General features: G+C 42.5%; 1 protein-coding gene across 4 annotated transcripts in view; it reads right to left on the bottom strand.

Annotated features, from left to right (window-relative positions):
• Positions 1-27,841, bottom strand: part of LOC146579753 (diacylglycerol kinase delta) — a 99,352-nt gene that overhangs the window by 5,887 nt on the left and 65,624 nt on the right. For 3 of the 4 annotated variants that reach the window (XM_085264636.1, XM_085264644.1, XM_085264661.1), the window contains 23 exons: positions 27,182-27,286; positions 26,446-26,578; positions 24,475-24,581; positions 24,205-24,330; positions 21,279-21,381; positions 20,859-21,018; positions 20,634-20,742; positions 19,412-19,551; positions 16,423-16,510; positions 14,557-14,648; positions 10,499-10,598; positions 9,166-9,231; positions 7,372-7,543; positions 7,163-7,288; positions 6,891-6,975; positions 6,691-6,798; positions 6,073-6,169; positions 5,837-5,944; positions 5,580-5,693; positions 4,123-4,257; positions 3,277-3,440; positions 2,246-2,351; positions 1,955-2,044 (listed from right to left, as the gene is read on the bottom strand). In XM_085264636.1, the coding sequence (XP_085120762.1) occupies positions 1,955-2,044; positions 2,246-2,351; positions 3,277-3,440; positions 4,123-4,257; positions 5,580-5,693; positions 5,837-5,944; positions 6,073-6,169; positions 6,691-6,798; positions 6,891-6,975; positions 7,163-7,288; positions 7,372-7,543; positions 9,166-9,231; positions 10,499-10,598; positions 14,557-14,648; positions 16,423-16,510; positions 19,412-19,551; positions 20,634-20,742; positions 20,859-21,018; positions 21,279-21,381; positions 24,205-24,330; positions 24,475-24,581; positions 26,446-26,578; positions 27,182-27,286 (2,634 nt within the window). The remainder of the gene's footprint in view (positions 1-1,954; positions 2,045-2,245; positions 2,352-3,276; positions 3,441-4,122; positions 4,258-5,579; positions 5,694-5,836; positions 5,945-6,072; positions 6,170-6,690; positions 6,799-6,890; positions 6,976-7,162; positions 7,289-7,371; positions 7,544-9,165; positions 9,232-10,498; positions 10,599-14,556; positions 14,649-16,422; positions 16,511-19,411; positions 19,552-20,633; positions 20,743-20,858; positions 21,019-21,278; positions 21,382-24,204; positions 24,331-24,474; positions 24,582-26,445; positions 26,579-27,181; positions 27,287-27,841) is intronic. The other variant, XM_085264651.1, reaches the window with a different exon arrangement.

Raw genomic sequence — 27,841 nt, 5'->3', positions numbered from 1 at the left:
GTTAATGTGTCAACAGTGGCTACTTCCAATTTCTTTGAAAGGAAAAATATTTTGTATATTTTGCTAATATTTTGCTGCACCTGCACCTGTGTAATCATCACATGTTCACTTCATTTCATCTCTCATCAAAACAAGTTTACAGAAGTAAAATCCCTACCTGTGGTTCACCATTCAGTGTTAAAGGAAGCGAAAGTTAAACCCTGTTTATTAACTAAAAAAAATGGCTTTTAGATACTTCAAAAAAGGAAGCAGATTAAACTGCATCCCCAGGAAATTTGTATCTGACACTCTCTAACATGTAGACGTGTTAAAGACAGCATCAAAAGAAGTAGAGGTGGGTTGCAAGGCGGCTTGCAGCAAGACTAAAACAACTTAAATGTGCTTTATCTAAGATTTACCAGAAGGATGAGCAGAAGGCTATCATCTGAGCCATCAGCCAATGCTGTCTGGCACCGCCATGAGCCATTCAGCACGCACTAATGCTGTTCTCGGTTTCTCCCTCTAGCTGTGAACAAAGGATTGTTCAATTTGTCCAACTGTGCATGAAGTGCCACCCACAAGTTGAAATGTCTGGACACACCATACAGTCGAGCTGTTCCCACGACAGCTCCGTGGGACTGAGATCTGGTGACTGCACTGGACATAGACCGAATACCAGCTGACTGTTTCTTGAAATAGTTCTTACCTAGTTTGGAGCTTTGTTTTGGATCATTTTCCTGTTGTGGGAGGAAACTGGCATCGCCACAGGGTATGGCTCGTGTTGAAAAATGGAGCAATATCCTCCCTTGTTTCAACAATAGTTTCTCTTACACAAACCTTCCCCCCCCTCTGCAACCAAACTATTGGATTTCTTCACCATGCTTTAAAGTTATTGTTGAGCTCCTCCAGCACCTATTTGTTCCGAATCTCTGTTCTGTTTTGACCACAACTCCTCAAACTTTAGATTAATGGGTCTGTAAGGCTGGTTTCTAATCTTCCTCCGTCCAGTGTTTGTGTTCTTTCCCCACAGTTTCCTTTTCCATTTATTGGCCAAAGTCAAATTAAGCTTTTTCCTTTCAACTCTGCCTAGAAGGCCATCAGGAAGATGTCTCATCATTACTGCTGACACTGAAACTAGTTATTTACGGGAACTGTTTATTGAAGGTGCCAGAGCATGTTTTCTCCAAAGGGAGTTGTTCCTTCTGGTCTTTGTTGAGCCATGCTCTAGTCTTTATTTCTTATCGGGTGTACACACAGGAAGAGCAATGAAAAAAAAGGTAACTTGTATCAGTGCCGAGCAAAATAAGGCAAATAAATTAACAAGCAGTTAAACTAATGTCAACTTTAAAGCCACATCCACACTGGAAGTGATTTGCAGCGATGTGGTGACCAGAAACTACCGAAACTGAATGAAATGCTGATTACGAACGAAACAACCACCATGATGGGACGTGAGCGGGACCTCAGATAACCAGGTAAGTGCCTGAAGCAACTTCCAGTGAGAGTGAAGGATATATGAAATATGATCTGTTAATAAATATATTGGAAGTCGCGATTACTCGAAAGTGACAAGCAATCTGCTTCAAGGAGCAAACTGCTTCCAGTGTGAACGCAGCCTCCTGACTACCAATGGGAATGAACTATACGCCTGACTGACTCATGACAGGGCAGAAGATTTGCTAGAGGGTTACCTACACAGTGAGATTGATCGTCCAGTAGCGACTAACACTCAGTATACAGTAGTCATATGCAGAGTTCTCATTTTATCTGCTCGTCTGCACAAAGGCTCACTGCGTTAAACTGTGAGATTTCCTTAAAGCTACAGCGAACACAAACTGAACAAACATGTTGAACAGCAGAAGCTGAAATATGAGATGGAATATCTGAATGGCTTCAGAGGAAATGAAGGGCCGAACGCAAACAAGGAGGGAAACAAAGAACGGAGAGACGAGAGGGATGAACGGCTGAGGCGTACCAGTAGTTTTCCATCGAGCAGCATCCTGGTCTCAGCCTGGAGGACTTTACTGCTGTTAACAATTTCCACTGCAGTGCTGCGACTCAGACACTGAGAAAAAAAAATAAATTCAAAAGTGACTGTTTTGAAGACATACGTCGTCCTCGAGGTGACATCACTGATGGAGTTCAGGTTAACAGGCTGCAAATTTAACAGCCTTTAAATTGACATGAAATCTGAGCATTTTTCTGAAAATCTGGTCATTTTGTGCCATCAATAAACTCCTATCTGCTCTCCGCCTCGGTGTCTTACCTCGGGGCTGGACAGTTTGGCCTCTGTGAGCACCAGGGCAGTGGCGTTGACTGCGTGAGCCAACTCCTGCTCCACCAGCTTGTGTGTCTTGGCCGCCTCGCGGATTCTGAGCGGGCACAAAGCAGGAAATGGTGAGAAAAACCCCCCAGAAAAGCACAATTATGGCCGCTGTAGCCTGTTGATACGTACCCGCCTCTGAATTTACTTTCTTTTATTGTCTATTATTGTATTGCCTCTTTCTCAAATATAACCGGAGCATCTTCTACTGTGCGCTTAAATTATTTGTAACACATCTCTCTTGAATTGAAATTCCCTTTACGAACGTTTCTCCACATCTGAGGAAAGTTTACAAATGTAATTAAAATATTTATCATCCTGAAAGTACGGCAGTTTTGAAACATAACCGAAGACATCATCATAAACAGGGCAAACTGAGACAGGACGAAGGAGCTGCAGGGGGACACTACTTGTTTGCAAATGTGAAAAAGATAAATAAAACAGCTCATCAGTGCAACGGAGACAAGCTCAACGCAAGTTTGCAAATAAGCCAGTTAATTGCGGTGGGATGAGGAAATTACCCCTTTATGGTCTCCACACACAGACGGATGCGGCTCAGTTAGACTGAGCTGTTTGCAATGTTTGAATGATATATTTTAAAATAATGTAGAGCGGGCATGGGGAACTCGAGGGCCGGTGTCCTGCAGGTTTTACATCTCACCCGGGTCAACACACCTGAATCAAATGATTAGTTCATTACCAGGCCTCTGGAGAACTTCAAGAGGTCATTTAGCCATTTAAATCAGCTGTTTTGGATCAAGGACACCGGCCCTCGAGGCCTGGAGTTCCCCCACCTTCGATGTAAAGAAGAGAGGAGATGTGTTTTTCAGTTTTAGTGCTAAATTTTTGTATTTTTAACATTTTCTTCTGACCACAAAACAGCATCCAGCTTTTAAAACCACTGTGTGGCGTCAGCACGCACTAATAAACTGTAGGACAGCTGAGACGAGAAGAAAATCTGAAGCGGTGCCTACTTGTTGATCAGCGTGTCGGCCACGATGCCTAGCTGCTGAACCTGGGCGCACTCCTCCTCGGTCAGGTACTCCATGGACTGCTGGGAGTTAAGGCGGGGCCTGCTGGCGCGGTAGCTGTCGATCTTCCTCTTGTCCTCCCACGACTTCAGCGTGCTCTCAAACGCCTGGTTGTAAAGAGATCAATGTTCAGCCAAGCTAGTGCTGCTGAGCCATCTTTGAAAGAGAAGCCCATTTCAAACAAATCCAAGAGCCACCCGATGTCTGCTTTGAAGGAGTTCCCCTGTCAGTCACTGTGCGGTTTGTAGAAATAAATGTCAGGGTGCATTTCATTTCACGTCTAAGACTAATACACAACAGCAAAGACATCTTTTTAATCTCATGAAGGAGCAAAGGAAGAAAAGTGTTTCATTATGAATTTAATTTAAAAACTCGCCAATAATCGTGCCTCGAGCAGGCAACCAGCAGGGAAAAGCTTTACCCGACACATAACTGTCACTATTTCACTGAATAAAGCCGCATTTAGGGAGGATAAAACCAGCGAGCCAACTCTGTGGTGCTTAAGGAGGGGAAACCATGGAAACAAACTGCCCAAATGTGCTTGGCTCAAGAGAGCTCTCAGAGGTTTGAGCAGCATGAAGGGAGAACAAACAGTGGGTATGGATGTGATTTAAGAAATCCCAAAATAGAAAGACTCAACAACACGGGCAGAGCGCTGAGTGTCCAGCTGCAATATTTATGAAAGGAAAAGGGAGTATCTCCAGCCACTGCTGGTTTTAACATGCATGCCGCAGACATGGGTATGCAAAGTGTCAGGTGCAGGTTTTTTATGTGTGCTTCAGCGCTCACCCGGTCTCTCGTGAGCATCTGAGCGCGGTTCTTGTGGATGATCTTGACGATGCCGGGCGGCTGGATCCAGGCCTCTCCGTCCACCTGCACAGGAACCCCCTCCTCCCCCAGGATGGTGATCTTCACCTGGCGGCACTGAGAAGCGGCAGAGCAGAAAACAGCAGCTGTCAGATGCGGGGGTTTGAGTGCTTTTTATCAGCTAACCCCTTAAACTGACCTCCTCTGCCCTCTACTGATGAACACTGAGCAATTCATGTGAAAAAAAACAGCAAGTTTAAGGGTTGGGGCTCTTCTTGCACAGTTGGATTTTATACCTCTTGACAGCCCTCAAAGCTCAGAACAAACAACTTCTGATTTTCCAAATCACCAAGGCCTGATAATTTGTACTAACCAAGAAAGCTCACCAGCCACAAAAAGATCCTTGTCATTAGTTGTAATTAAATTAGCAGGATTACCCAGCCAAAATAATTCATGATAACAGCACAGTGGAAATAATACCAGGCCTACTACGTTGAAGTGCCAAGGGCTTTAAATCCCCGTGAAAAACATCTGTTGATCGTTCAATTTTATTTATGTAGTGCCAAATCAAAATGAATCACCTCAAGGTGCTTTAAACTGTAGGGTAAAGATCCTGCAACAATTAAGAGGAAGCACTTAGCGAAAGTGGGAAGGAAAAACTCCCTTTTAACAGGAAGAAACCAGCAGAACCAGGTTCAGGGAGGGGCCATGACCAGAGTGAGTGAAAACAAGCAACAAGCTGGTTTTGGGGACGGTGGGCACCTGGCAGATCCCACGGATGCCTTTGAAAGAGGATGACAACAGCGAGAGGAAAAGGAAAGCTCGCCTTTATGTGCGTACAACCACAGGGGGAGAGTTTGGGCTGTGATCCTCCTCCAGTTATTGAACTATTGGTGCACTGGGACGCTCTTATTTAAAATAAATGCCAGTGTATGAAAATATCTTCGGTGTGTAGCTTATTCAAAGACTATTTTGATCTGAATATACATTTTAGATTATTCATGTTGCACATTCATGTAAACACTCTGACTCCATATAAATATTATAATTACTCCACGGCCTCCTTTATTATCCTTCATATGTAGATGACTGTGGAGAGTTTTTATTTATATACAGTAAGGAGCTGTTGGTTCAGAGTGGAAATTAAATATTTGCATCTGATATTTGTCTTTTATTGGTGCAGAAAGTGACGGGATTTGATTCCAGTTTGTTTTGAGTTGCTTCCTGTTATTAAAGCTCAACCTCTGATAAGAGCTGATGTGCAGTGTTTGCAGGTCCTGAAATCTTGTGGACTTTCACCTTCTCAGCCAACCTTACCAGTGGTTTAACTTGCTCAGTGTGTCCTTTTGAAGGCCAAACTAAGATGCTGATGTAGGGAAGAGGTTTTAAAAAGGCTCTGTCAGACATGTAGAGGTAAGCGTTATATGTGTCTGTGTTACCTGTGCAATGCGATGGTGCTGCAGGTTTATGACTCTGGACACGGCCATCTGCATGCTGCCGAACACCGCCACCACCTCCAGCTTCTTATCATCAAAAGACGGAGCTCCAAAGTTCTGGAGGTGCAAGCGATAAAAATCAAACACCGTCAGATTCAAATTTAGATGAATTTGAAATGTAAAGTAAAAATTCTGATTTATTTTCTTGTCTTTTCTTTTTACTGAGAATGCTTCTGAAGGCCCGGTTGGACAACACTCACATTGTCCTCTTTGGTGCCTCCCCAGAAGTTGATACCGCCTGCATAGCTGGGGATGTTGAGGACAGCCAAGCCCTGCAGACTCGGCAGAGACATGGGAACCCCGTCACACTGTGGACAGAGGAGAGGAGATGCTTCAAGACGAGGAAAACTCAGCAGGTTTGCAGAAATCAGCTGACAGACATTTGTTTCCCTAAAGAAAACCGTTGGGTGTGTGTTCATGTACGCCTGCTTTTTACCTCCAGCTGAACTCTCTGCTCTAGGTTCTTGTACGTCTTCTGGACCAGCTCTTTGGTCCCCAGGACTCCGTACCACATCATGTTCTTGGTGCGACTACTGCAGAGGGAAAAGCAAACCAGTCAGGCCTGAGCACAATATGATAAACTGATGTGTTGCTTAACAAAGTGCAACTAAAAAACACCATAAAATCTAAAACTGAAGCAATTTAAGCAGAAATTCTTCTGCTGCTAGCCTTAGGTGGTCATTACTGGGGGAACTTTGTCATCTTGATCGGACGTTTCTTTCTGATATGCACCTTTATTTACTGGCATGACTGAGAATGTCACGGACTAGTAGGTCACATGTAGCGTAATGAACTGGGATTACTGTGGGCATTTACAAAGAGTGCAGTGACAAGATTGCGTGTAAGGTTGAACCCCACAGATTTGATGTGACTGACCCTGATGGATGTGTATTTATGGTGACACACAATTTAGAAAAAAAGCTAGAAAGCTTATTTTTATTGACTTGACATTGAAATAAATTGACTGTTTGAGGATTGTGCTTACACGTCATTTTGCCCCGTTGGCCCTTTATAATCAGGTTTGTGCGTCTGTGTGTTTGTTGGGGTTTTTTACCTGCATTTTTTCGGGTGCTCGTCTCTTTTGTTGTTGAACTCGAGGGAGATTTTGGCATCCAGGCCGATGCCGAAGTAGTTGTTCATCACACACTTCTCTGAGCACTGTCTGTAATTATGAAGCATGCAGACGGTTTATTAATACCTGATTTTGTGTGAGTGTGTGTGTGTGTGTGTGTGTGTACTCATGTGTGCGCTTACACAGAGTCCTCGCTGAAGGTGACAGTGTTGAGGCTCTCTGGCTTCTCCAGGACGATGGGAGAGGTGGGACTCAAACTTCCTTGACCTGGATAGAACAGCGGTAATAGGAGAAGCGCCTTTAGATTGAAACTGGTGGCTTTTTTTAAGGAGTGAGGAACCTCCAAAGCTTTAAAGAGAAATCACTCTGTCCACTGCTTTGACTCTTTAATTTGCTAATGCGTGAACTAAGAGCACTTTGGCGTGGCGCGTATCCCTGCTGTGATCAAACTTACGTGGCTCGGCGTCCTTCAGCTCCTCGCTGTTTTCTCTTTTGATGGAGGATGAAGACGACATCCTTTGGACCTGTGTGTGCCGGTTCTGCTCGTCAACCACTGACATGATGATAGACAACCGGTGAACTGCACGCAGCATGCTTGTATTTTACAAAATAAGCCAGCCCTGATGTTGTGCGCTAAATGACGAGAGAAGAACAGCGGCCTACCTTTCTCGGCCTGCTCGATGATCTGCCTGAGCGCCTTCTTCAGACTGTTCGCCCTAAGCATCAGCTGCTCTTTGGACCGGTACGTTTTGTCCTCCGATCCCGGCTCACTGCCACTTTCATCGTGGCTCGAGCCACCGCTCTCCTGGCTCGGCACCGTACCCGCCGGCACCACCTGGATGAAAGTACAAGTAAAAACCTATAAAACCTGTGAAATAGGCCCTGGGATGCTGCTGTTTGATGGCTTCTTTTGTGGGATTCCTGATATTATCCGACTTCTCCCATCAATCTGTTACATTTTACGAGCAGCGGGAGCCCAGCATCACAATATCACCAAAGCAGCAGTGTTCAACCTGAAAACGTCTTCTCATTCATAATTTTTTACGATCCCTGCTTCGCAGCCCTCTACAGCGGCGCAACATCAGCGAGAGGCAGCAGTTATCATCCTTTAACGACAGAACTGCGGCTACACGCAGAACTTTGAATCAAAGGTAAAAATTCAATGCACTTCCCCTTTTACTGAGCAGAAAGTTTAAATCATGCTGACATTTTGAGGGCTGGGCTGTTTCTTCTAAAGCAATGACATCAATCTCTGGATAAAAGGCTCCACAGGGTGCAGAGGCACAGAAAGCTGGATGATGTTTTGCTCTTGAGCTCCCATGAGGAAACTTAAAATGTGTGCAAAGCCACCTTTTTCTTTTATACTTGACCTCATGTTTCAGACAGTCCTTAGTTTATCATTGCAATCCTTATTTTCTGTTTAGTTTGAATTCCTAGATACTGTATGTGTTTATTATTTGCAGTACAAATACTGCTTTGTTTGTTTTAGTAATTCGTCTACTGCGCAATCGTCAGTTCAAGACGACTGACTGGGAAGGGAGAGGCTATAATTAGGGGGAGACGACATTATCATGCATAATTATGAAGCAATCAATCATAAATATTAGGCTGTTTTTCAGTCTAAGCACTTTCATGAAGCAATAAAAATTAAAAGTATGGTTCACTTTTGAGATGAAGGCAGCTGTAATAAAAATGTTATTTATTGTAGAAAAAAAACTTCTGTTCAAGGTTACAAATAATCTTCTTGTGGCCTCTAGTAGTGGACTCATCTCTGTGTTTGTTCCACAAGATCTGAGTGCTACATTGGATACTGCTGACCACAATATTTAAATACATACATCAGAACATGCTGTAGGTATTACAGATACTGCACTTCAGTGGTTTGTATCATATCTATCTAACACACTCCAATGTGTTCATGGAGAGTCCTCTTCACACGCTGAGGTTAATTATGGAGTTCCACAGGGTTCAGTGCTAGGACCAATTCTGTTTACATTATACATTACAGATTATACATGCTTCTCTTAGGCAGCATCATCAGAAGGCCTAGCACTGCAGATGACACCCAACTTTATCTGTCCATGAAGCCAGATGACACACACCAATTAGTTAAACTACAGGAATGTTTCTACTCACTACTACTGAACTTTTAACATTATACAGATTCAAATGATGGTTGTTCAAGGACAGAAGGGAGCAGAGACATTTAAAAAAAGAAGCATTTATAAAGCGTAAGGATAGAAGTAAGAATAAAATCAAAGTAGTGAAGGAACAGCGGTGGATGGGAGGTTACATAAGTGAGTCAAAACCTACAGGAACCCACATGCACGTTATTAAACTAAGTACTCTGTGGGAACTGTAAACATGATCTGGGTTCAGTATAACTGGTTGTGTTATGTCATTGTCAGTGTGGAAATGTTGGTGTGTTTGCACAGTTGTCACACTTGTTGTCATTACCTGGGCTTCAGCTTCCTCACTTAAGGCCTTGACGAGGGAATCGAGCTTCTCGTTGAGCAGCGCACACTGAGAGAGGAACAGAGAGGGAGATTTCCATTATCCGCATTGCTTTCTTTCTCACTTCAAAATTACACGAGTGCGGTGTAAATTTGGACATGCAGTACGCATCACTCTGAAATCGTCACTCTGTGAGGCTGCAGCAACACCTCAAACCAGCGTGAAAGCAATACTCGCTCTGATTTGGTGCTCGTGGGACTTTTATTTGGAGACTTGCGAGGCATCAACGCTGCTTCGCAGTATTTGGAAAAAGGCGGGTAAGTCAGAGGGTGGAAGCTTAAAAGATTTTTCTTAGTTTTTTAGAATCTTTTACGTCTCGAAGTGATTTTCTATGCAGAGACTCGAGCGGAAATGTTGTATTCAGGGGTTGTAGTCACGTGATCGTCATCTATGTGGCGTTAACTTGTCCACCATCAGGACAACAGACTGGATGCAAAAGAAAACTGCGTGCAACCAGCATTTGGTGAGTTGTGGTGAGCGTTTGCAGCAAACTACGACCAAAGCAGCTTTTTGGTGCAGCACCCTGTTTGCACCTGATTTCACCTAGCAACTGTGAACAACCTCTAGCAACCGTTTGCTAACTGGGAATGCATCAGACGGTCACTGACCGCTCTCTAAGCCTTTATATCTGAAGTGAGTAATACACCTGCTAGACATTAAACATGATTAAGGTAAGGACTCATTTACGGACTAGGATCTTGCCCAAGGATGCTTTGGCACGCTGCAGGAGGAGCTGGGGATTGACCCCTGAATTGGTAGAAAACTCACTCTACCACCTGAGTCGCCCTAAAATGATGTGAAAACTGGGGGTAAAATAACAAAAAAAACAGCAAGTGCATCCAACCCTGTTAGACTTTTGAGTGCGTAACACTAGATCAGACACAGCAAGACCTGAAATTTCTGAATTTAGATGTTATCCCGTCGTTGTATCCTATTAAGTCCCAAATAAACGAGAAGCAGCATGAAAATGATCAAAGCATGAGTGGGTTAGTGTTTTGTGCAGACAACGAGGAGTGACTTTGACTCAGTTTTTAATCTTGCATTCAGACTTCCAGCTTCAGTGTCTCCATTTATTCTAATGAAGAGTCAAATAATTCAGCAAGAAGAAAACATGAACCGCCAAAGGCGCAGAACACTAAAGCAGGGAGTGATAACACTGAACCTTCAACTATATTTCACACTCTCAATTATACACACGCACACCTACACTTGCCCACTAGTTACTGTTATACAAGCTCTTACATAACCCACACGGCCGCACACAAAACCCATTTACCTTCTTTGCCATGGCATCTGCCTCCTCCTTGTTCTCTGTGGCTCTCTCGTACGCCTTCCCCACCTCCGCCACAAAATCATTCACCGTCCCACACAGAAATCTGAAAGGGGGGGGGGCGTGAAGGTGAAGGTTAACGTGATTAACACAGAGAGTGAAACTAATTATACGGCTAACAGGTTTCAGATTGTGTGAGTCACTGTGCAGTTACTGAAGATTACACACACACACACACACACTCTTGTTTTATTGCCACCTACCTGCCTGTCAGCTACGTCGCCTCCACACAGTCACTATTTACTCACAGCTGTTACATTGCCGCTGCATGACTCAGCAGGGAGGCCTCTCCAAATTCTCACAGTCCTCGTCGTGCTTTTTAGCAAATATTGGATGCTGAAAAATGATCGCCTCTCGCCTTCTACAGAAACACGCAGTTTATGTCCTCCAGTGCTGCCCAGACTATTTATTTTACTTCTATATTAGATGTGTGGAAATTACACGTCTCATCGCACCTTTTTAATGAATTTAAGCGTCATCTTTGAAAGGTAAAGCTTGTAGTGCTGATGAATATCTATTCAGCTTCACCGGTGCTACAATCAATCACGTGCAATGGCTCAGCAGCTGCAGGTGACGCGCTAATAACGGTAAAGATGTCACTAAAGGATAGAAGATACAACTTTATCTGGAAGCTCTTTTTAAGGTGTAACTGCTTTTAAGCAGAACGCCCAGAGGCTCTTACAAGATGTTTGCCAGGTGGACAGACTGGTTTCTACTGTTCAGATTAGTCAGATACAGTTACTCCATAGATTATGCTTTTGTAAACTTTCTTCTCATAGTACTTTTATAGTGTAGCGGTTCACTTAATACACATATCATAGTACTTTTAGTCCCCCTAACATATATCTCTATGTATATCATATGTTTCTATAAAACAGCCACTATCTGATGTGTGATTAAAAAAAGGTCCAAAAACTTCATTATGTTTAAATTTAGTAAATTTCTTGAAAGGGAAGTTCCTGTTTCTTCCTGTTAAAAGGGAGTTTTTCCTTCCCACTGTTGCCAAGTGCTTGTTCAAAGAGGATGGTTTGATTTAGAGCTGGGCGATATGAGATTTTTTCATATCACGATATGTTTTTTTTTCATTTCAGGCGATAACGATATCTATCACGATATAAGCCAAATAACTATATTTGTAAGATTTAAATGTGCCGTTGCTCACAAGTAAAATGTGAAATAATCAGCAGCTTGTTTTTATTTAAATATTTATTTCCCATAATAAGTTCAACAGGGTAGATGTACTTAAGGAACATGAGACTTTTTCAGATAAATAAAGGCAAATATTGCAAACTACACAAAAGGCAGCCACTAAAGCGTTTAAGTTTCAAAATAGAACAAACGAAACAGACTAAATTGTCAATTCCACTTAGAAACAAAATATTAATTCTAAAAATAAATCTTAGTTTGTTTTACAGAAGAACAGACAAAACTGACTAACCTTTGTCAATATCAAATAAACTGAGAACTAAAAGGAAATTCTCAATCTCTCCTTGTTGTATAGCTTAGCTTTTCAAACAGTTTTAACAGTTACTTTAGTCTGACAAAAGCCGAATGACGAATTAGCGCTTCCAGTCAGAGACTGAGGCTACGTCCACACATACACGGGTATTTTTGAAAACGGAGATTTTCCGTTTTCGTTTTAAAAAATAATCCCGTCCACACATAAAGGCAGAAATGAAGGAAAACGCTGCTATGAACATGCCAAAGCAGCAGGTGGCGCTAGATTCCTAACCGTGCAGAAATGTTGGCCAATCAGAAGTCTAGAAGCCTCGGTGGGAAAAAGTAAACAAAGCTGGGGCATAGAAGCAGAACCGAGTCGTATGTGTGGAGGGACAGTAACTGTGTGTATGTGTAAGCATTTAAACACTGCAGAGAGTAGAACAGTAACAGTATTGTAGAAATTCATTTCACCGAAACAATAACGTGGCGCAGTGTGACGCATGCACCAGTTTATTGTATTTCCAGACTTGCTTTCGGCACAATTTACAGTGCACGCTACTCTGTTTTTTGTCAGACTTGAAATAGCTGAAATACCTTCACACTACGGAACTTCTATGGCTCTTCCGTTCGACAATCTCTCCGGCATTGGAACCATTATCTGTTTTCTCTTCGGTCACGCTCGGTTGATTTTTCTAGTCGGCACACTCATTTCCTCCATTACGCGCTGGCTCCATTACCCGCTGGCTGCTTCCCAAACAAACACACGTGCGGCTTGGCACTTGTGCTGTACGTAACAAGTCACGCGACGTGACGCTGCGGCTGTGATTGGTTCGGCTCTGCGCTACTTAGTTTGGATTGGCTGAACTTTTTTTTTTATTTTAAGAGGACAAGAGCGGCGAGGTCTATCGCGATAGCTTAATTTCTCTATCGAGTAAAAGTTATATCGCGATACATATCGTTATCGTTCTATCGCCCAGCTCTAGTTTGATTGTTAGGATTTTCTCTGCATACTGTAGGGTCTCTACCTAACGATATCAAACACTATGAGACCACTGCTGGTGTGATTTGGTGCTATATAAATAACTGAACTGAATCTTCCCTGCACACCTTGGACGTCCAAAAGCAAAAATCAACTTCTGTTTCAAACTGATCCAAATTTGTGTGGAGGATGATCACTTGCTGTCACCCCGGAGCAAGAAGGTCCTTGGTTTGAATCCACCACCTAGCACCTTGAGGAGTTTGCATGTTCTCCCCGTGGCTGTATCGGTTCTGTCCGGGTATTCTGAGCTCCTCCCACAGCCCACAGGGTTAACTGGCAAATCTAAACTGGACGTTTGCGTAACGGATGGCTGTCTGTCTCTCTGTGTTAGCTCTATGATCGACTGAGGACCTGTCCAGGGCGTACCCCGACTGTCACAGGGATAGGCTCCAGAGTCCCTGCGACCCTGAATTGGATAAGTGAAAGAAACTGACAGAACTGGGGTCTCTAGATATGAGATATTAGTTTAAAAGAGCCCAAAATGTTGCATTTCAGGCCCAACCTGCTGGATTCGCAATTTAAATGCGTTGCAGCCAGCATCACTGAGGCACAGCTAACATATATTCCGGTAACAGACTTCAAGGGAGAGATTTAAAAATCAAATCCACAATGAAAGAAGTCCAGAGGTGCATCAGGGGATGATCCTGAAGGAGAGACTAGCTTAACTGTAAACCAGGTGAGGTTTTAGATTTTTGTGTGCCAAATCCCAGAACTCTCTCGAACTTTCTCGTAAATCTAGCACACTTATTTGTCTCTACTGTCCCTGGCATGTTAGTGGGAGATCATTGTTAATGTTTAGAGGGCTCCATTAGAGTGTGACGGCAGGCTTACATTACTTACTCCTCTAATGGCTTCGCTGGCAGAGTGACATCCCATTTCTTCCATTAAGTCCCGGCCCTGTGCAGGAGCTCCACCAGACTCGTCTATGAGTTTTCACTGATAGTAAACTCAGGGTGAGAACAGCACCCAGCTGAACTCCATAAATATTATTTTAATGTCATTTCGTGCTTGAATTCTGTTCACACATCAAATCCTGTTAAAATTCTGTTTGCTGCTTTAAAGTTTTTTAAAAAGAAGTTATTATTGTTATATTTCATGGAAAATCTGCTGTGAACGTGTCCTGAAAGTCCCCGGGGTGTTGTAAATGTGCTGCAGGTCTGAACTAAAATAAGCATTGTTTTAAAAGAAACGCATGCAGAGAAATGGAGACGAGTCCTGCTGCACCGTTCCCCAAAGGGAGACGACTAATGTACTAATGCACTTAGGATGACCCCTAAACACTGATTCATCTGTCTCGTTCACTCAGACACGCTCGCACTCTCAAGTGTATGTGTGACCTCAAGATGAGAGCAAAGCATATACACACATTTAAAAAATACCAAGACAATCACTCGACATCCCCGTCTCATCGTCAGCCCCTCTCCCAGGCTTCATTCACCCATCATTATTATCCTTTACCCTCCCATCTACTACTTTCCTCCCCTCTTGTCTCATTTCTGAGTTTGGAAGCATTCGTGGCACGTACTTGGCAGAGGAAATGACATCACTGTGTTTGTCCGAGTCCAGGATCTTGGCGAGGTGGGAGGCCACGGAGTCTGCATACTGAGTGATGTGAACCTGAGAAGAAGAGAGGAAGGTTTCAAGTTAACAGAGAAACCAAAGAAACTTGATCTGTAGTTTAATCAAACGCTCTGGTTAATGAAGTGCCACAAGATATTTTTCTCTTTCATCTGGAAATATTAATTTACTGGTATTGGCACTAATTATGTGAGTTTAAAGGACCTAAGATGACATTTATTGTTTTTCTTTTTAATAGAGGCTGTAACCACTGACTACTAGCATAAGCCTACTCAGATCTTTTATTTTAAGATCTTTTTTTGAGAACTGAAGCAGCAAAATCATCCACTTTTGGGCAATATGGAACCCAAACTCAGTCCCCTAAAGATGATTAACATTATTATCTTAGATAGAATTAATTATCAGATTTAATGTAGCTAAGATTAAATTAATTTCAGTTTTATTTTGGCCAAAGATTTTGCAACTAGCAACAGGTCAGGAACATTATTTGGTGAGTTTCTCAGAGATGAGGTATGGGCAGAGGTTCACCACTTTGCAAAATAACTACATCTACAAACTGTGGAGCAATTGCAAAATAATCTAATTTGTGAAAGCTTTGACTGTCTCATCCACATTTCCTAACACCGTCAATCTCTGTGCGCAAACGGCAAGCCTGAATATGTTTTTTCAAATGGTACATTTTCTTAAATGCATGATTAGTACGGTATCTCTTGTCACAAGTGCCACATAAACCTGTGCGACTTCTTTTCACAGGTCATGTTTGACGTGACAAGGCATGAATTACCCGCTCGTATTACTCATCCATTCACAGGAAATTCAACTAAATTCATCTGCGTTTAAGAAAACGTCAGTCCAGGTTTGCAGTTTGTGCAACAAATCCTTCTGCAGAGCGGGCATGTACACTCCTGTGAAGAGGTGCACCTGATGATTCAAGAGCCCGCAGAGCTACCTTTAGCCTCAATGATGTGAAGTAAACGTTTACTGCTATGGAGGAATTGCACCTCACTCTTCTTTACGACCGTGTTTCAGTTCATTCATTTGTTTATGCACAGCTCTAATGTTTCATCAACTTGAGCTCTGGACTTTGACTGGACCTTCGCGACTTAACTGAGGCCTGGAGAGCAGTAACGTTGAACTCATTTTACATCGTGGGCCACATACAGCCCACTTTGAGCTTGGGCTCAACCCTAATAAGCTGTAAAGTTACAAAATTTATTCCCTCCTTTGTGTTTTCAAAAGCTGTCCCAGTAGGCCAGACTGGAGTCTTTGGTGGGCCAAAGTCTTAGATGAAGCTTTTGTGGGGTTTTCGCCGTTTCTCTGAGCATTGCACTCTGAGCAGGTAATCAAGAGCTACTGATGAGCAGCTCTCACCCTACTTACCCTCTGAATTCCTATAGAAGAGGTAAGGGTGGAGTTAGTCAATCCCCATTTATCACTCAAAAAACTCCAGTTTCTTTGGAATTTTACTGCAATGGCAAAATCATTTAGTAAAGAGGATTAATTTATGTGAGTGAAGATGATTTTAGCACGTTAACCACCATCTACTGCATATCTGGCATTTGAGAGGCAGCGCTCAGCTTGAATTGAAAACACAGAGCTGCCCTTTGTCGATATCACCGCCGCTCCCCGTGGTTTGAGTCTGATTGCTTTGGTTGCAGCTGCCAGGCTCAATTGATTCTCAGCGGATGTTTTCCAAAATAATTTCAGAGAGCTTGGAAGCTCAGCCATTTACGGTCACCATCTGTCAAGAGACAGACAGCCTCTTTTTTTAAAAACAAAAACAAAAAAAAAGGAGCCGTGCGGGGTGATTTACCTGTAGAGGAGAATCGAGGCAGTCCTCTTCCTTCACTATCGGCGTCTGTTTATTGGTGGTGGGCACCTCGTATGTCATCACGCTCCATCTAAGGAACACAGAGTGATAAAAAAAAAAAGAAAACCGTTATCAGATAATCACACAGAGATAAGACGCAACAGCCTCCTTATCCTGTTCAAACAGCAGGTCAATGAAGAAATGACCTGCAGTTCAAGGTGAGTTCAAAGAGAAGTTTGACCTCTGCTGCCTATAAAAAAGTTTACGTTATCATTTAATTTCACCCCAAAAGACGTCACAACTCGCAGCGTGTGGTAAAGCCTACACTGTCCTTTTACTCCAGAATAGTTTGTTTACTTGAATGAAAACCAAAAGACAAAATTGGAAGAAGCAGCCATCTGCCGTGACCGGTTGGGGTAGATGATTAACAGTTAAAGAAAACATACCCCAAACTCATGGGTGAAGCATGTAAGGCATTTTATCTCCCGTTTGCATCATCGCCCGCATGAAGAACCAGGAAGAAGGCCAACCTGAACAGTTACATTTACAGCCAGGTATGTAGAGTATGCTCCATCACTAAGATAAGCTTCAGGTTATTTTAAGTGACAATAAAGGGAGTGTCCAAATGCTGGCACCACGCACTGTGATTGGTTCTTTATAGTCCCAACGCCATTGGAAAACAGCGTAGATAGGATAGGGTCAATAGAGTCAACTCACGACATTCCTGGAGCCTGACAGTTTTTAACAGCAGGTCATAGGTGTGTGTCAGATTTTCAAAATAAAAGCCTTTGTTTTTCTCAATTGAATACATGTGCGCTTTAAAAATCTGTGAATTTTTTTTAAACATAAAAGCCTCATTTAATTCCAGGAAGTTATTGAGTTCACAAAAACGGTGTCTAATTTTCAAAATAAAAGACTGAGTATTCAATGAAAGCTACAAAGAGGTTTTGATGGTGGCTCTATAATGTAAAAAAATGAAGATACATAAAATATAAATAAATAAATCTGCCAAATCAAACATGAGGGTTACTCTCACTGTGACTTATAAAAGCCTTCTATTTAGCTTTGTTTTAACTTTTTACAACAAGTATGAAACTGCTCTCTCCCTTCAGCGTTTGAAGCCAACCTGTTTACCTCCAGCTCTTTAGCATCAACCTACAGACTGAGTCCGGCAGTAGCAGCAACCCCCCACGATTTCTCCAGAATCACACATCAAACATAAGGTCCAGGGCCCAGAATCGGTCCCCAAAAGGACTCCCATCTGGCCCACTGGACGAGTTTGGAAAATGTGGAGGAGTGAATAACTTTGAGTTTTATCTGTATTTTCATAACTTCTACAGATAAGAACCTCCCCCATGGTTATTAATACTAAACCAATGTAATTAAGTAACTGTTTTTTTTATTATCTACTGTAAAAATTTCTGATGGGTACAGTGGTTTAATTAGATAAATAGAAATCGAATGGTTTCTGTGAGTTAATAAAAAACCTTGTTATTTATAATTACTGTCCAATGACATGCTACCGATCTTTCTGTCCTTTTACACATTTATTTCTTACAACTTAAGCCGAAAGAGCCTTGTTGACAGACTTCTTTCATTTACTACAGCAGCATTTCTTTCTCATGTAAACAACCAAGACGTAGTGTTGGGCACAGCCATTAAAAGTTTTAGGTTTTACTGGTTCGGCCCACTTAAGATCAAAGTAGTTTGTATGTGGCCCACAATGTGAAATGAGTTTAACTTTCCTGGTCTAGTTCGTTTACTTTAGTAAAGTTTAATATATTTGCTCTTTATTAAAGTTTATCCATGTCGTGGCCCTTACTCCTTCTATTACAAATATTTTACTTTGTTCAAATCATTCATTATAACTCTTTACTTCCTTATTATTTTGCAGATTTTAAAATCCAAATCCAATTTTTCCTGAGCTTAAACGCCACACTCTGTGCTTGATATTCCAGTTTTCCGATCACGTATTCAGTTTTTTGGTCGTGGCAGCACCTCTGAGCGACAAGTGAGCCTCACAAGGAAGTGCTAAAAACTGCAATTCCACTCGAGGCTGAAAAGTCACAGACTCCCACGTTAAAATGCCCAAATCTGCAGCAGAAATAAACATGTTTACAGACATCATTAAGTAACAGCTGTGCCAGCACAGGCAGCCACTAGCTGTCTGCTGGATGTCACGTTAGATAATTGGAGCCACTGGACCTCTAGGCAGTGTGGCGTTGGACCCTTCTGGAAAACTTTTAATCTAATTATCTGACAAAAATGATGACCTACTCTGTGGTTAATTGTGCTATGAGTCAAAATCTTAAAAATAAGGTGCAAGTAGAAGCGGACATTTAAGAGGTCACTGTTGGATTGTTTAAAATCACTGAGGCTAAGGAAGGCTGTGTTGGATTCACATGATGGCACACGGGGAGAAAAAAAGCTCGCTGCGGCTCATTTTCTGGTTTTAATCGGCACCATTTATGGCAAATATGAAAAGGTGGTTTCCAACATTCTGTGAAGCTCAGGGGCTCTGTATGAATTTGTCTGTGCACTCAGTCCGTTTCATTTTGTGCCCGTCGCTGGCTGAACTCTGTGGCATTAAAAGTTTTAATTTTTAATTTTATAAATCTTTCTCAGGAGTGCAGACAGAAATGAATAGCCTGTAGTACTTTTATTTAATTCTTTTTATTACTTTTAGTATCACCTGCTGCTGTCTGCAGCCCTTCAATGAACCTAATGAAGCGAAATATAAAAACCTAACAGGACCAGATCTGTTTTTCATTAATTCGTTCATCTGGGACATCCTCCTCCAGCAAGTTATTTCAAGAAAACACCGTGAACATCTCTCGTCTCACAACCCAAACAAATAAATTAAACTGCACTTACAGTGCACTAGCAGTAACAGCTAAAAGCACTTCAGTCTGGACCTTTAAATTCAGAGGACTTTTACAGGAGCCAACCCAGCTGAAACCAAAGTTTCCACCCTCACTCCCTCTGGTCTTACCGATCCAGCATTTTGGTGGTGGCTCTCTCCAGCTTCTCCAGGATCTGTAGGAGCTGAGCGTCATCGTCGCAGAGGCCGCCCCAGCCCAGAACGCGAGCCAGGTCGTTACCTGTGCCCAGAGGCAGCACGCCCAGCTGACACTACAGACACGTGGAGAAACGAGAAACTGATGCAAAGTACAGAACAATAAAAAGCAAACAAACTGATGACTACGACAAAGCTCACTGCAATGGCTTAGTTTTGCACTACATCTGTCTTCTGGGACATCCTCACCCTTTCCTGTGCTTAAAAATATACTTAGACGCCCAATAACATTTGGCTACATGTCTTTGATTTGTTTTAGCTTAAACTGCCTAGCTGCTGATCTGACATGACTTTGACGAATTTGGGGGTAGTCCTCTGCCTTCTTTATTACATCCACTTTGTGCAACGTACCAAGAGCACTGATAGTGAAACAGCCCCAGAGCACGATGCTACCATCACCATGCTTGGCACCACCGTGGCTGCAGTGCTGCTGTCTCCAGAGGGCACTGGGCATGTGTATATTTGTCTTATATTTTAAAATAATTAAAAATCACCATGACATTCATTCCCAGGATGAGTGGATATAAACTTCTAACCACACCCGTTGGCCTGACAGCAGCAGACAGAAAAGTGATGCTCATTTAGCGCCGGTAATAAACTGTCTGTAGTTAACTTCTCTGAGAGGTTTGTTTCAACTGCAATGTTAAATGATCAACAAATCTATAAAAATCATGCTGAGGTTACAAAAATTCTGACTCCTTGATTTGTTCATCTAACATCTTAAAGCTGATGCTGACTTAAGCGGTTAATCTTATTCATTTAGCCTGGAACAAAACTGATTAGACGTGGCACTTTATATAAAATTAGTATTAATTTAACATAAAAGCCATGTTAATCTGCCACAACATCAATTTATGTGAAATTAATTTAATAAAATGAATGAATTAGTTCAGCTAAGGAGGCTGTGTTGCCCTTCTCTCTACCATGAACCACTCCCTCTCCAGTCAGGATCAATGTTATATTAGACTTCGATTATAGACTCAAGTATGTAAACTTGGCTTATTGTTGGTGTTTCTTCTGAAAGCACCTTTCGCCAGCATCAAGATTAACACAACAACAGGTATCTCGCTGCTTTCTCCTACCCATCGGCGTTACATCATCGGCAACATCCACTCCTCCTCCTCCTCGTTGTTCTCACCTGTTTATGGAGGTTGAGTTTATCCAGCTCTGAGAGCACCCAGCCCACGCTGCCATCTCCTCCGCACACAAGAATACGAAATGTCACAAACTTCTGGAAGAGGCGCAGGCTGAGGAGGAGAGAACGAGAGGCAGGTGTTTACAGAGAGCAACACTTATTAAATGTTCTACTGGAGAACGACCCGTAGATATTACAAGGACTCAGAAAGAAAAAGCTCTTAAATACCCGAGCTCTGGCCCTCCGTTCATCAAGTCAAAGACCTGCGCTGGGTTCAGAAGCTGCTTGAACTTGCGGAGGAACTTGACCCCCTGGTTGTCCCCGCTTTTAGAGTTGACCAAGACCAAAAGAGGGCTGGAGCAGGACGCCGAGGTGGCCTTCCAGAAGCCTGTAAACGAGCAGAAATGTTTGTATAGCTCACAGCGTGGAGTTCAAACGCCACTGGGACCGTGTTCAAACTGTAAACTGCTGATGATAGATGCACAAATTCCAGGGATAAGGGTTAGTAACTTGGAATTACAAATTGTCAGTGTCAGTAGAAAAAGCCAAGTCAGGCTAAGTCACAATTTCATTACATGACTGAACTTTAAAACCTACTGTAAAAGTAATACTGTGTGTCCATGTGGGTGGGAGTAAGAGGTGTCTCACCGTCTGAGTCGATGCTGTTAAGTGCAGTTGGAGGGATGATGGACACTCGACATTGGCCCAAGGGACACACCTTCCCCATTTGTTCCTTACAGCTGTTATGGACCTGTGAACGCACATGCACACACACATACAGAGTCAGTGGTCTCCAGTAATTCTATATTTCAGTAGAAGCAGAAAGGTCATTACATCCCTCTGAAACCCACCAAAATGCCAGTTCTGTAACCTTTACAAATGCCACTGTGATTCATTTGAGTGTGCGAGCCTGTGTATGCGCGTGTGTCTTTGTATACCGAGGATCAGACTTCGCATTATGTGTGCCCGTTTGGCCTGAACGCTCAAAAAACACAATGCCGCTCTTGCTAAATGGAACAAGAGGATAGAGTAAAGCTACATCTCTCTGTGTGTTTGAATGCTTCCACTGGACTTTTCTGTTTGACTACATCAGTGTTTCAAAACCCACTACAGTAGAGCGCAAACATAATAAAAGACAGGCGCCTGTGTACTCCTTATTAAGTAAAGAGCGGCTGTTTCAGGCTTTCCAGCGCGATGCTTGGGCTGGTCTTTTGGTGTACACTGGGTGAAATGACACTAATCCATAATGTGAGGGTAAGTGGTTATAGTGCAAACCACATGGGTAAAAATGCACTCAGCAGCCCGATGCTCACTTCAGTAATTTCCCAGTTATCCCAAATCAACTCCCAACTCATCTCATCTACTGACTGAAGGTTGGAGGTTCGATCATTGGGGAGGATACTGAACCCCAAGGTCTCCTTCCAATGTTAGTTAGTAAGTGTAGTGCTTGTATGAATGCATGATTAAGGCACATAAAACGCTTTGAGTGCACTAGTAGAGTGGAAAAGAGCTAAATCAATCAATCTGTTTACAGAGTCTCCTGCCTAATTGTACTGTTGCACTTAAGTAATGGGAACTGTATTTCACATTAAAACATGTGGAAGAACTATATTAAAACTATATATATGCACACTCTGGTTTTACTCTAGTTAATATTAGAGCTGCAGTTTCATACTTTCTTTGCCACTTGGGGACAGACGGTATGGACGCAGCTCTCAGGTCAGAAAGCGCCTTAAACCTGTATTTTCTCTGAAGGCCAGCAGATGGAGATAGCTGTGACTGGAAAAGACTTTCTGTCCTACTGAGGTTTCTCATGGGATGTCATACGTGCTTCGCTTAACAGTTGGACGTGGTACAACACTCAGTTGCTAGGGAAACTGGCTGGCTTATTCCCCGACTGGCTGGTGGTTCATGGAGGTTTCTGCGTCTTACTAGTTGAAATCGGTTGCAAAGAAGGTGCCACACGGTTGTAGTTTTTCATGTTTGCCTGCAAATACTTGCTAACTACTAGTCCACTGGTAGTTAAATTTGAAGAAGTGAAGTGAAGAAGGTTCACTTTCAAAGTAAAAGTTATGCTGGTTGCACATTTCAAAGAAAGCAACTTCGAAGGCAAACGGTCTCCATTTCTGATTTCTGTTGCACATCTTACTGTGTTTGTGTACGAGCCCATCGCCGACTCGTCTGCAGGCCTGTGGGATTTAGCATTTATATTCCCAGCCACTGCCATCAAATTTGATTAGTCTTCCTGTTTGTTCCACTGCTTTCTGTTTTCCTTGTTTGTTTGGACTAGACTCTTGAAAGAAAAACAGCAGCCAAAGGAACTGACGAAAAGAAAAACCAAAACAACCCCATGGGCAAAGAAACAGAAATCACTTGTGTGGGGACATCGTAGTAGATTGTTCTACTACGATGTCAATATTTCTCACTTGTACAGTCGGGTCTAGTACATCACAGCTACTGCAATAAAAAAACGAAACGTTTCTGGCTGTAAAACCAGAACAATGGGCTGAAAGGCAATAAAATGCTCCACGGATTTCAGGGGCATCTCTCTGTAAAACTTTTACATATTCTTTTCTATTAGGCAAGATTATTTTATCCATTTTATATGTGGAAACATTACAAAATAATGGTTTAAATGAATTTAAAAGCATGAAAAATTAACTAAAACGTCTACGTATTTTATGCAGAATTTGAAGGACTTTAATTTTATGTTAAGATGCACCAAGTGCTGTTGGTCCTTGTGCCACTTTCTTTGCGGGATTATAACCAGCCTGTCAATGCCCTCCTAAATATTATTAATACTCCAGCGCACACAAAAAATGATTCTCCACATCGTGCTTGAGGCGGTCGAAGCGTCGGGTCAGTTTCAGCAGCCCTGCAGCTGACAGGAATTTATCAGCCCCTGTTCCATTTCTCATTTTAACTTTCCTTCCTATTCCTCCTCCCCTCGGGGATCTCTGCTGCCAATCTATGTGCCGTCCCATTAGTCTGATGACTCTGCTGAACTTCTCAGACCTTGAGTCTTCGGAGGAGGTGAGAGCGGGAAGTCAAGGACAATAAAAAGCTCTTGGTTGTTTTTTCCAGAGAAGTGGGAGGAGCGTCTCATGTGGAGAATCACAATTTCCTGCGCATGAGTCAACATGTCCCAAGGGCAGACAAACAAATAAAGGGATAATTGAATCTTATGAATTTATCTGAATTTGATCTCTCTGTTCTGTACGGAGCCGCTCACACGGTTCCAGATAACGAGACGTGTATCGTGCTTAATGAAAACCCTGCGTTCATATTTAAATGTGACAAATGATGCACTTTTATTTTGCTGACAACATCACTTCCCGAATTACCTCCATTATTGGATGGAGCTGCTTTGAGTCTGTTTGCATCGCACACTTTTCCCAGTGCACCCCTGCTATGACTCCATTTCCGTGGGCATCGACGCATTCGAATGACAGAAGTTCAAATAAGAAAGGCTGGAAATAACTCTCAGCTAAAAGCAATGCCCCAGATAAACACTAATATTGATTCAGCGTGACAGTTTTTGATGGGATGGAGGCTAAACTCAATCCACACTTACGATAGCCTTGCACCAGAGGCAGCGCCAGTCCTGCAGTCGCCTCACGCTGCCACAGTTCTTATCACACACCACACATTTGGCGCTGACGGGCAGATTGCCTTCCAGCCACTGGTGGGGCATGGACACCTGGAGGGAAAAATAAATAAACAAAGCATATCAAATGAAGCCCTTCTGCTCTAAAGACATCAAACCAAAGGTATGCACATCAGGCAAAATAATTTGCATGAAAACAAAACCAAATGCAACTCGTGAGTAAGCCTCGGCTCGTACCCCATCCTCATCCTCAATGATGTCATTTCCTATGGAGGCTAGCGTGGTCCACTTGCAGTTGTTGGTGGAGCGAACAGCACATCTCTTGTGAGCCTTGAACTTACAAACTGCAGAGGATAGATGAACAAATATCATGTCAGACACACTGGAAGTCTCCACTTTTATCCTCTTCTATTTGGGTGAGTGTATGATGTAAGCTTCCTGATGGTCACAGTGTGTGACTGTACTCCTGATAGAGCTGTGTAAAACTATGCGATAACATGATGAGACAGTGTACATATGGACTGGAGAGCAGCTGGAGGGGGTGCTAAAAACTGCAGCTCCTCTAGTCTGAGGCTGCTCTAAACGAGGGCTGGTCCCCATAGACTCCCATGTTAAGAGGCACAACTTTAAAGCAAAGACAAACATGTTTGCAGCCTGCTGCAAAACTCAGTTTTAGTTGGAAAGCATGTGCAGTATAACGTGGTTTTTGATGCTTAAAGTTATCAATTGGGGCGTGGCCTCTTTGAGCGACAGTCACAGTTAAAGCACTAAAAGCTCGTTACAGTCATCTGCACTTTTGGTCACTGAAGCTCTGATATTTTATTTCTGTGTTATAGGTTATAACAGCTATCTGTGCTATAGCTGACATGCTAAGGCTCTTTGAGGTGGCTGCTGTTGTTGTGAATTTTATATAAATGATATTTAAACTGAGTCCAAATATGGTCACTACAAGTTAAACAAAAAAACTAAGCAGGGATCCACAAGTTCAGAGGTGGTTACTGCTTAATTACTGCTGAGTTTTGCCATCATTTAGATACAGTCTATGGTAAATGTACTGCTGGGTTTTTAAAGCACGAGAACAAAATTAATCTGAAGCAAGGACAGTGGGTCGACTAATTAGAGTTAATCAGTTAATTTCTTTGTTTTACCTAATCAACTTCATATTAGGGACCAAATTAAAATAAAGTGTTACTTAAATACCTGTAACACTTTCTTTCTTCAAGATATGTTGTGCTGAAATTAAACAAAAGGAGCCCTCAGGTACTAACATTGTTCTCTGAGAAGAGAAATTCTCTTTAATGGTAATTGGAAACCTGCAGCCTCAATCACACAGACCTTGAGTCTAGTGATACCCTGGCAACATGCAGTTGCTAGGGAAAAACGTGTTTTTCCTGATCAGTTGGCGGGTTGTTGTTGGCAGTCGCTGGGTACATGGTGCTTTTACTTTGAAGGAGACTGGTCTCCTTTTCTAGTTTCTTGGACTTTGAGGTCGACATACATGGATATTTTGGTAAACCTAGATTTTTGTGTGTTTTGGCCTTTCTTGCACGTGTAAATGCCGTTGTTTGTTGGATTTTGAGCTGCCGCTTAAGGGTTATATGGCGACCTGCTGCTCTGGCATGATCTTGATAGACTTTGAGGTGGTTTTACGCATTTTAATGTTCACTGAGATATTTTTCAAAATAAGCTCTTAAAATCCTGTCCTCTTCAGAAATTGTTCCGTCTTCCTCCCTTCTAAACCCCCAACCGCAGATGGCTGCTCCTCCTGGTTCTGCTCAAGGTTTCTTCCTGTTAAAAGGGAGTTTTTCCTTCCCACTGTCGCCAAGTTCTGGCTTACAGGCTGTCGTTGGATTGTTGAAGTTGTCTCTGAATTACAATTGAATGTGTTGAGTGGATTTAAAGTATGTCTGTAATCTGATTTTTACCCCTGATATGAGAGGTGACGTACTTTATACAACTGTCTCCAGTTGTATCACAAACCTGTTAAGCAACCATTGTCACAGTGCAGGAAAGAGCTTTAAAGCTACTTTATTACTGCATATCAAGCGCAGACAAAGAGAACGCTGGTGATGTAATTTTTCTTGTTAGACCAAAAATGGTAGGATTGTTTCTTAGAAATTAATGCATGAGTGACTCGACGTTCCAGTGACTTCATATGAGTGAGCGCAAGAACACAGATGCAGTGTGTGTGTGCATGTGTCTACGTGCCTTCACAGGACAGGCCGTGGGAGGTGACACCTGGCAGCGCCTCTCTGCAAACGTTGCAGAAGGTCGGTCTGGCGTGCGAGCAGGCGTACCAGTTGTGCATCCCGGAGAAATGCTCCATATTAAACTGACTGGCCTGGGGGGGTGGGAAGGAGAAACATTGAGGTTGAAACGCGTCAGCACTTCTCTACACAAGAGGAAACACAACAGGACAAAAACGAGAACTTTCCCGGAACTACAATTAAAAAAAATAACTAGGCTGGGGTAGGAGAACGATGGCTGCACAATTCATCACCTGCTTAAAATCACATCACATGAATAACTAGAGATGAGAAGGCAAAAATTGAAACCCCAAATTAACTTTTATAATAAAAAGCCTAGGAAGGCCAAAAATCAAAGAGAATATAAGCTCATAAAAAAAAATCAGAGCCTCCACTTTATAACCAATTAAAGAGGAGGCTTGGTTTTATGAGGACATCAATCGGTAGGCAAAGAGCTGAAATGAGAGGCAGATAAAAAGGAGACGAGAAGATGTGAAGGTGGATCATTTATGTGAAAAACAGATGCAAGAAGAACTGAGCTGTGAAAGCCTGGTCTCATCAAAATTAATTACACACTCATGACTAGCTATTATCTAATGATAATCAGTTTGGCCCAGTTTACTCTCACGTCAGCCAGGAGAACGAAGGATGGGGCTGAAACATAACAAGAGCCCGACACAGAGATGAGAAGCACCAACCTCGTAGGTTTCCCACTTTTGGACAGATTTCAGCGCCGTGATCCAGTCCTCCATTTCCTTCCTGCTTTCAGCGCATAACATTAGTTTGCGAAATGGAGTGATCACCTGAGAAAGAAAGAAAGTGGAAAGCTTAGAAGAGAGCAAAAAACTTGACTCCAATCTTTGAATTTCTTGTAGTTGTTGAGCAATATGGCATGACAGGCTAATGGAAGCACCAGCTGTTCTTCAGATATATGTCCCCAAATAAAATTCTGAATTAAACAAACTTATTAGAAGTTATCAATCCTGAAGTTAATTAAGCCTGGTATGAAGACGACTTTTACTTTTAAGACGAATGTTCTCTGTTTCCGGATTGCGTCGCTCTTTTTCAGGTTTCTACTGCTTGGTGGTTAGCTAGCAAGCGTGCGCAAACAAGTTGCCGTCTTCAGTGCAAACTACGGGCAGTCTCCTAGAGACCAAAGCAATCAGAAGGTTTCTGTGCAGCTCTGTATACCCCTTAAGTTCAATTCCTACATTTTGCTTTAAACTTTTTTATAAGCCAAAATTAACATTACCTGTTATATTAAAGTGAATAACAAACCCACCTTGCTAACCAGACAAGCTAACTTAGCTAACTAAATTAGCTGATTAGCAGTAATCTTTTACACTAAAAAACAGCCA

Source organism: Mchenga conophoros, linkage group LG3 (genome assembly GCF_057382185.1).
Source record: "Mchenga conophoros isolate Kocher_MC1m ecotype Shallow Benthic linkage group LG3, M_conophoros_male_GT1.1, whole genome shotgun sequence".
NCBI lineage: Eukaryota > Metazoa > Chordata > Actinopteri > Cichliformes > Cichlidae > Mchenga > Mchenga conophoros.
The sequence above is the reverse complement of the archived record's forward strand: the minus strand, read 5'-3'. Positions and strand labels throughout refer to the sequence as shown.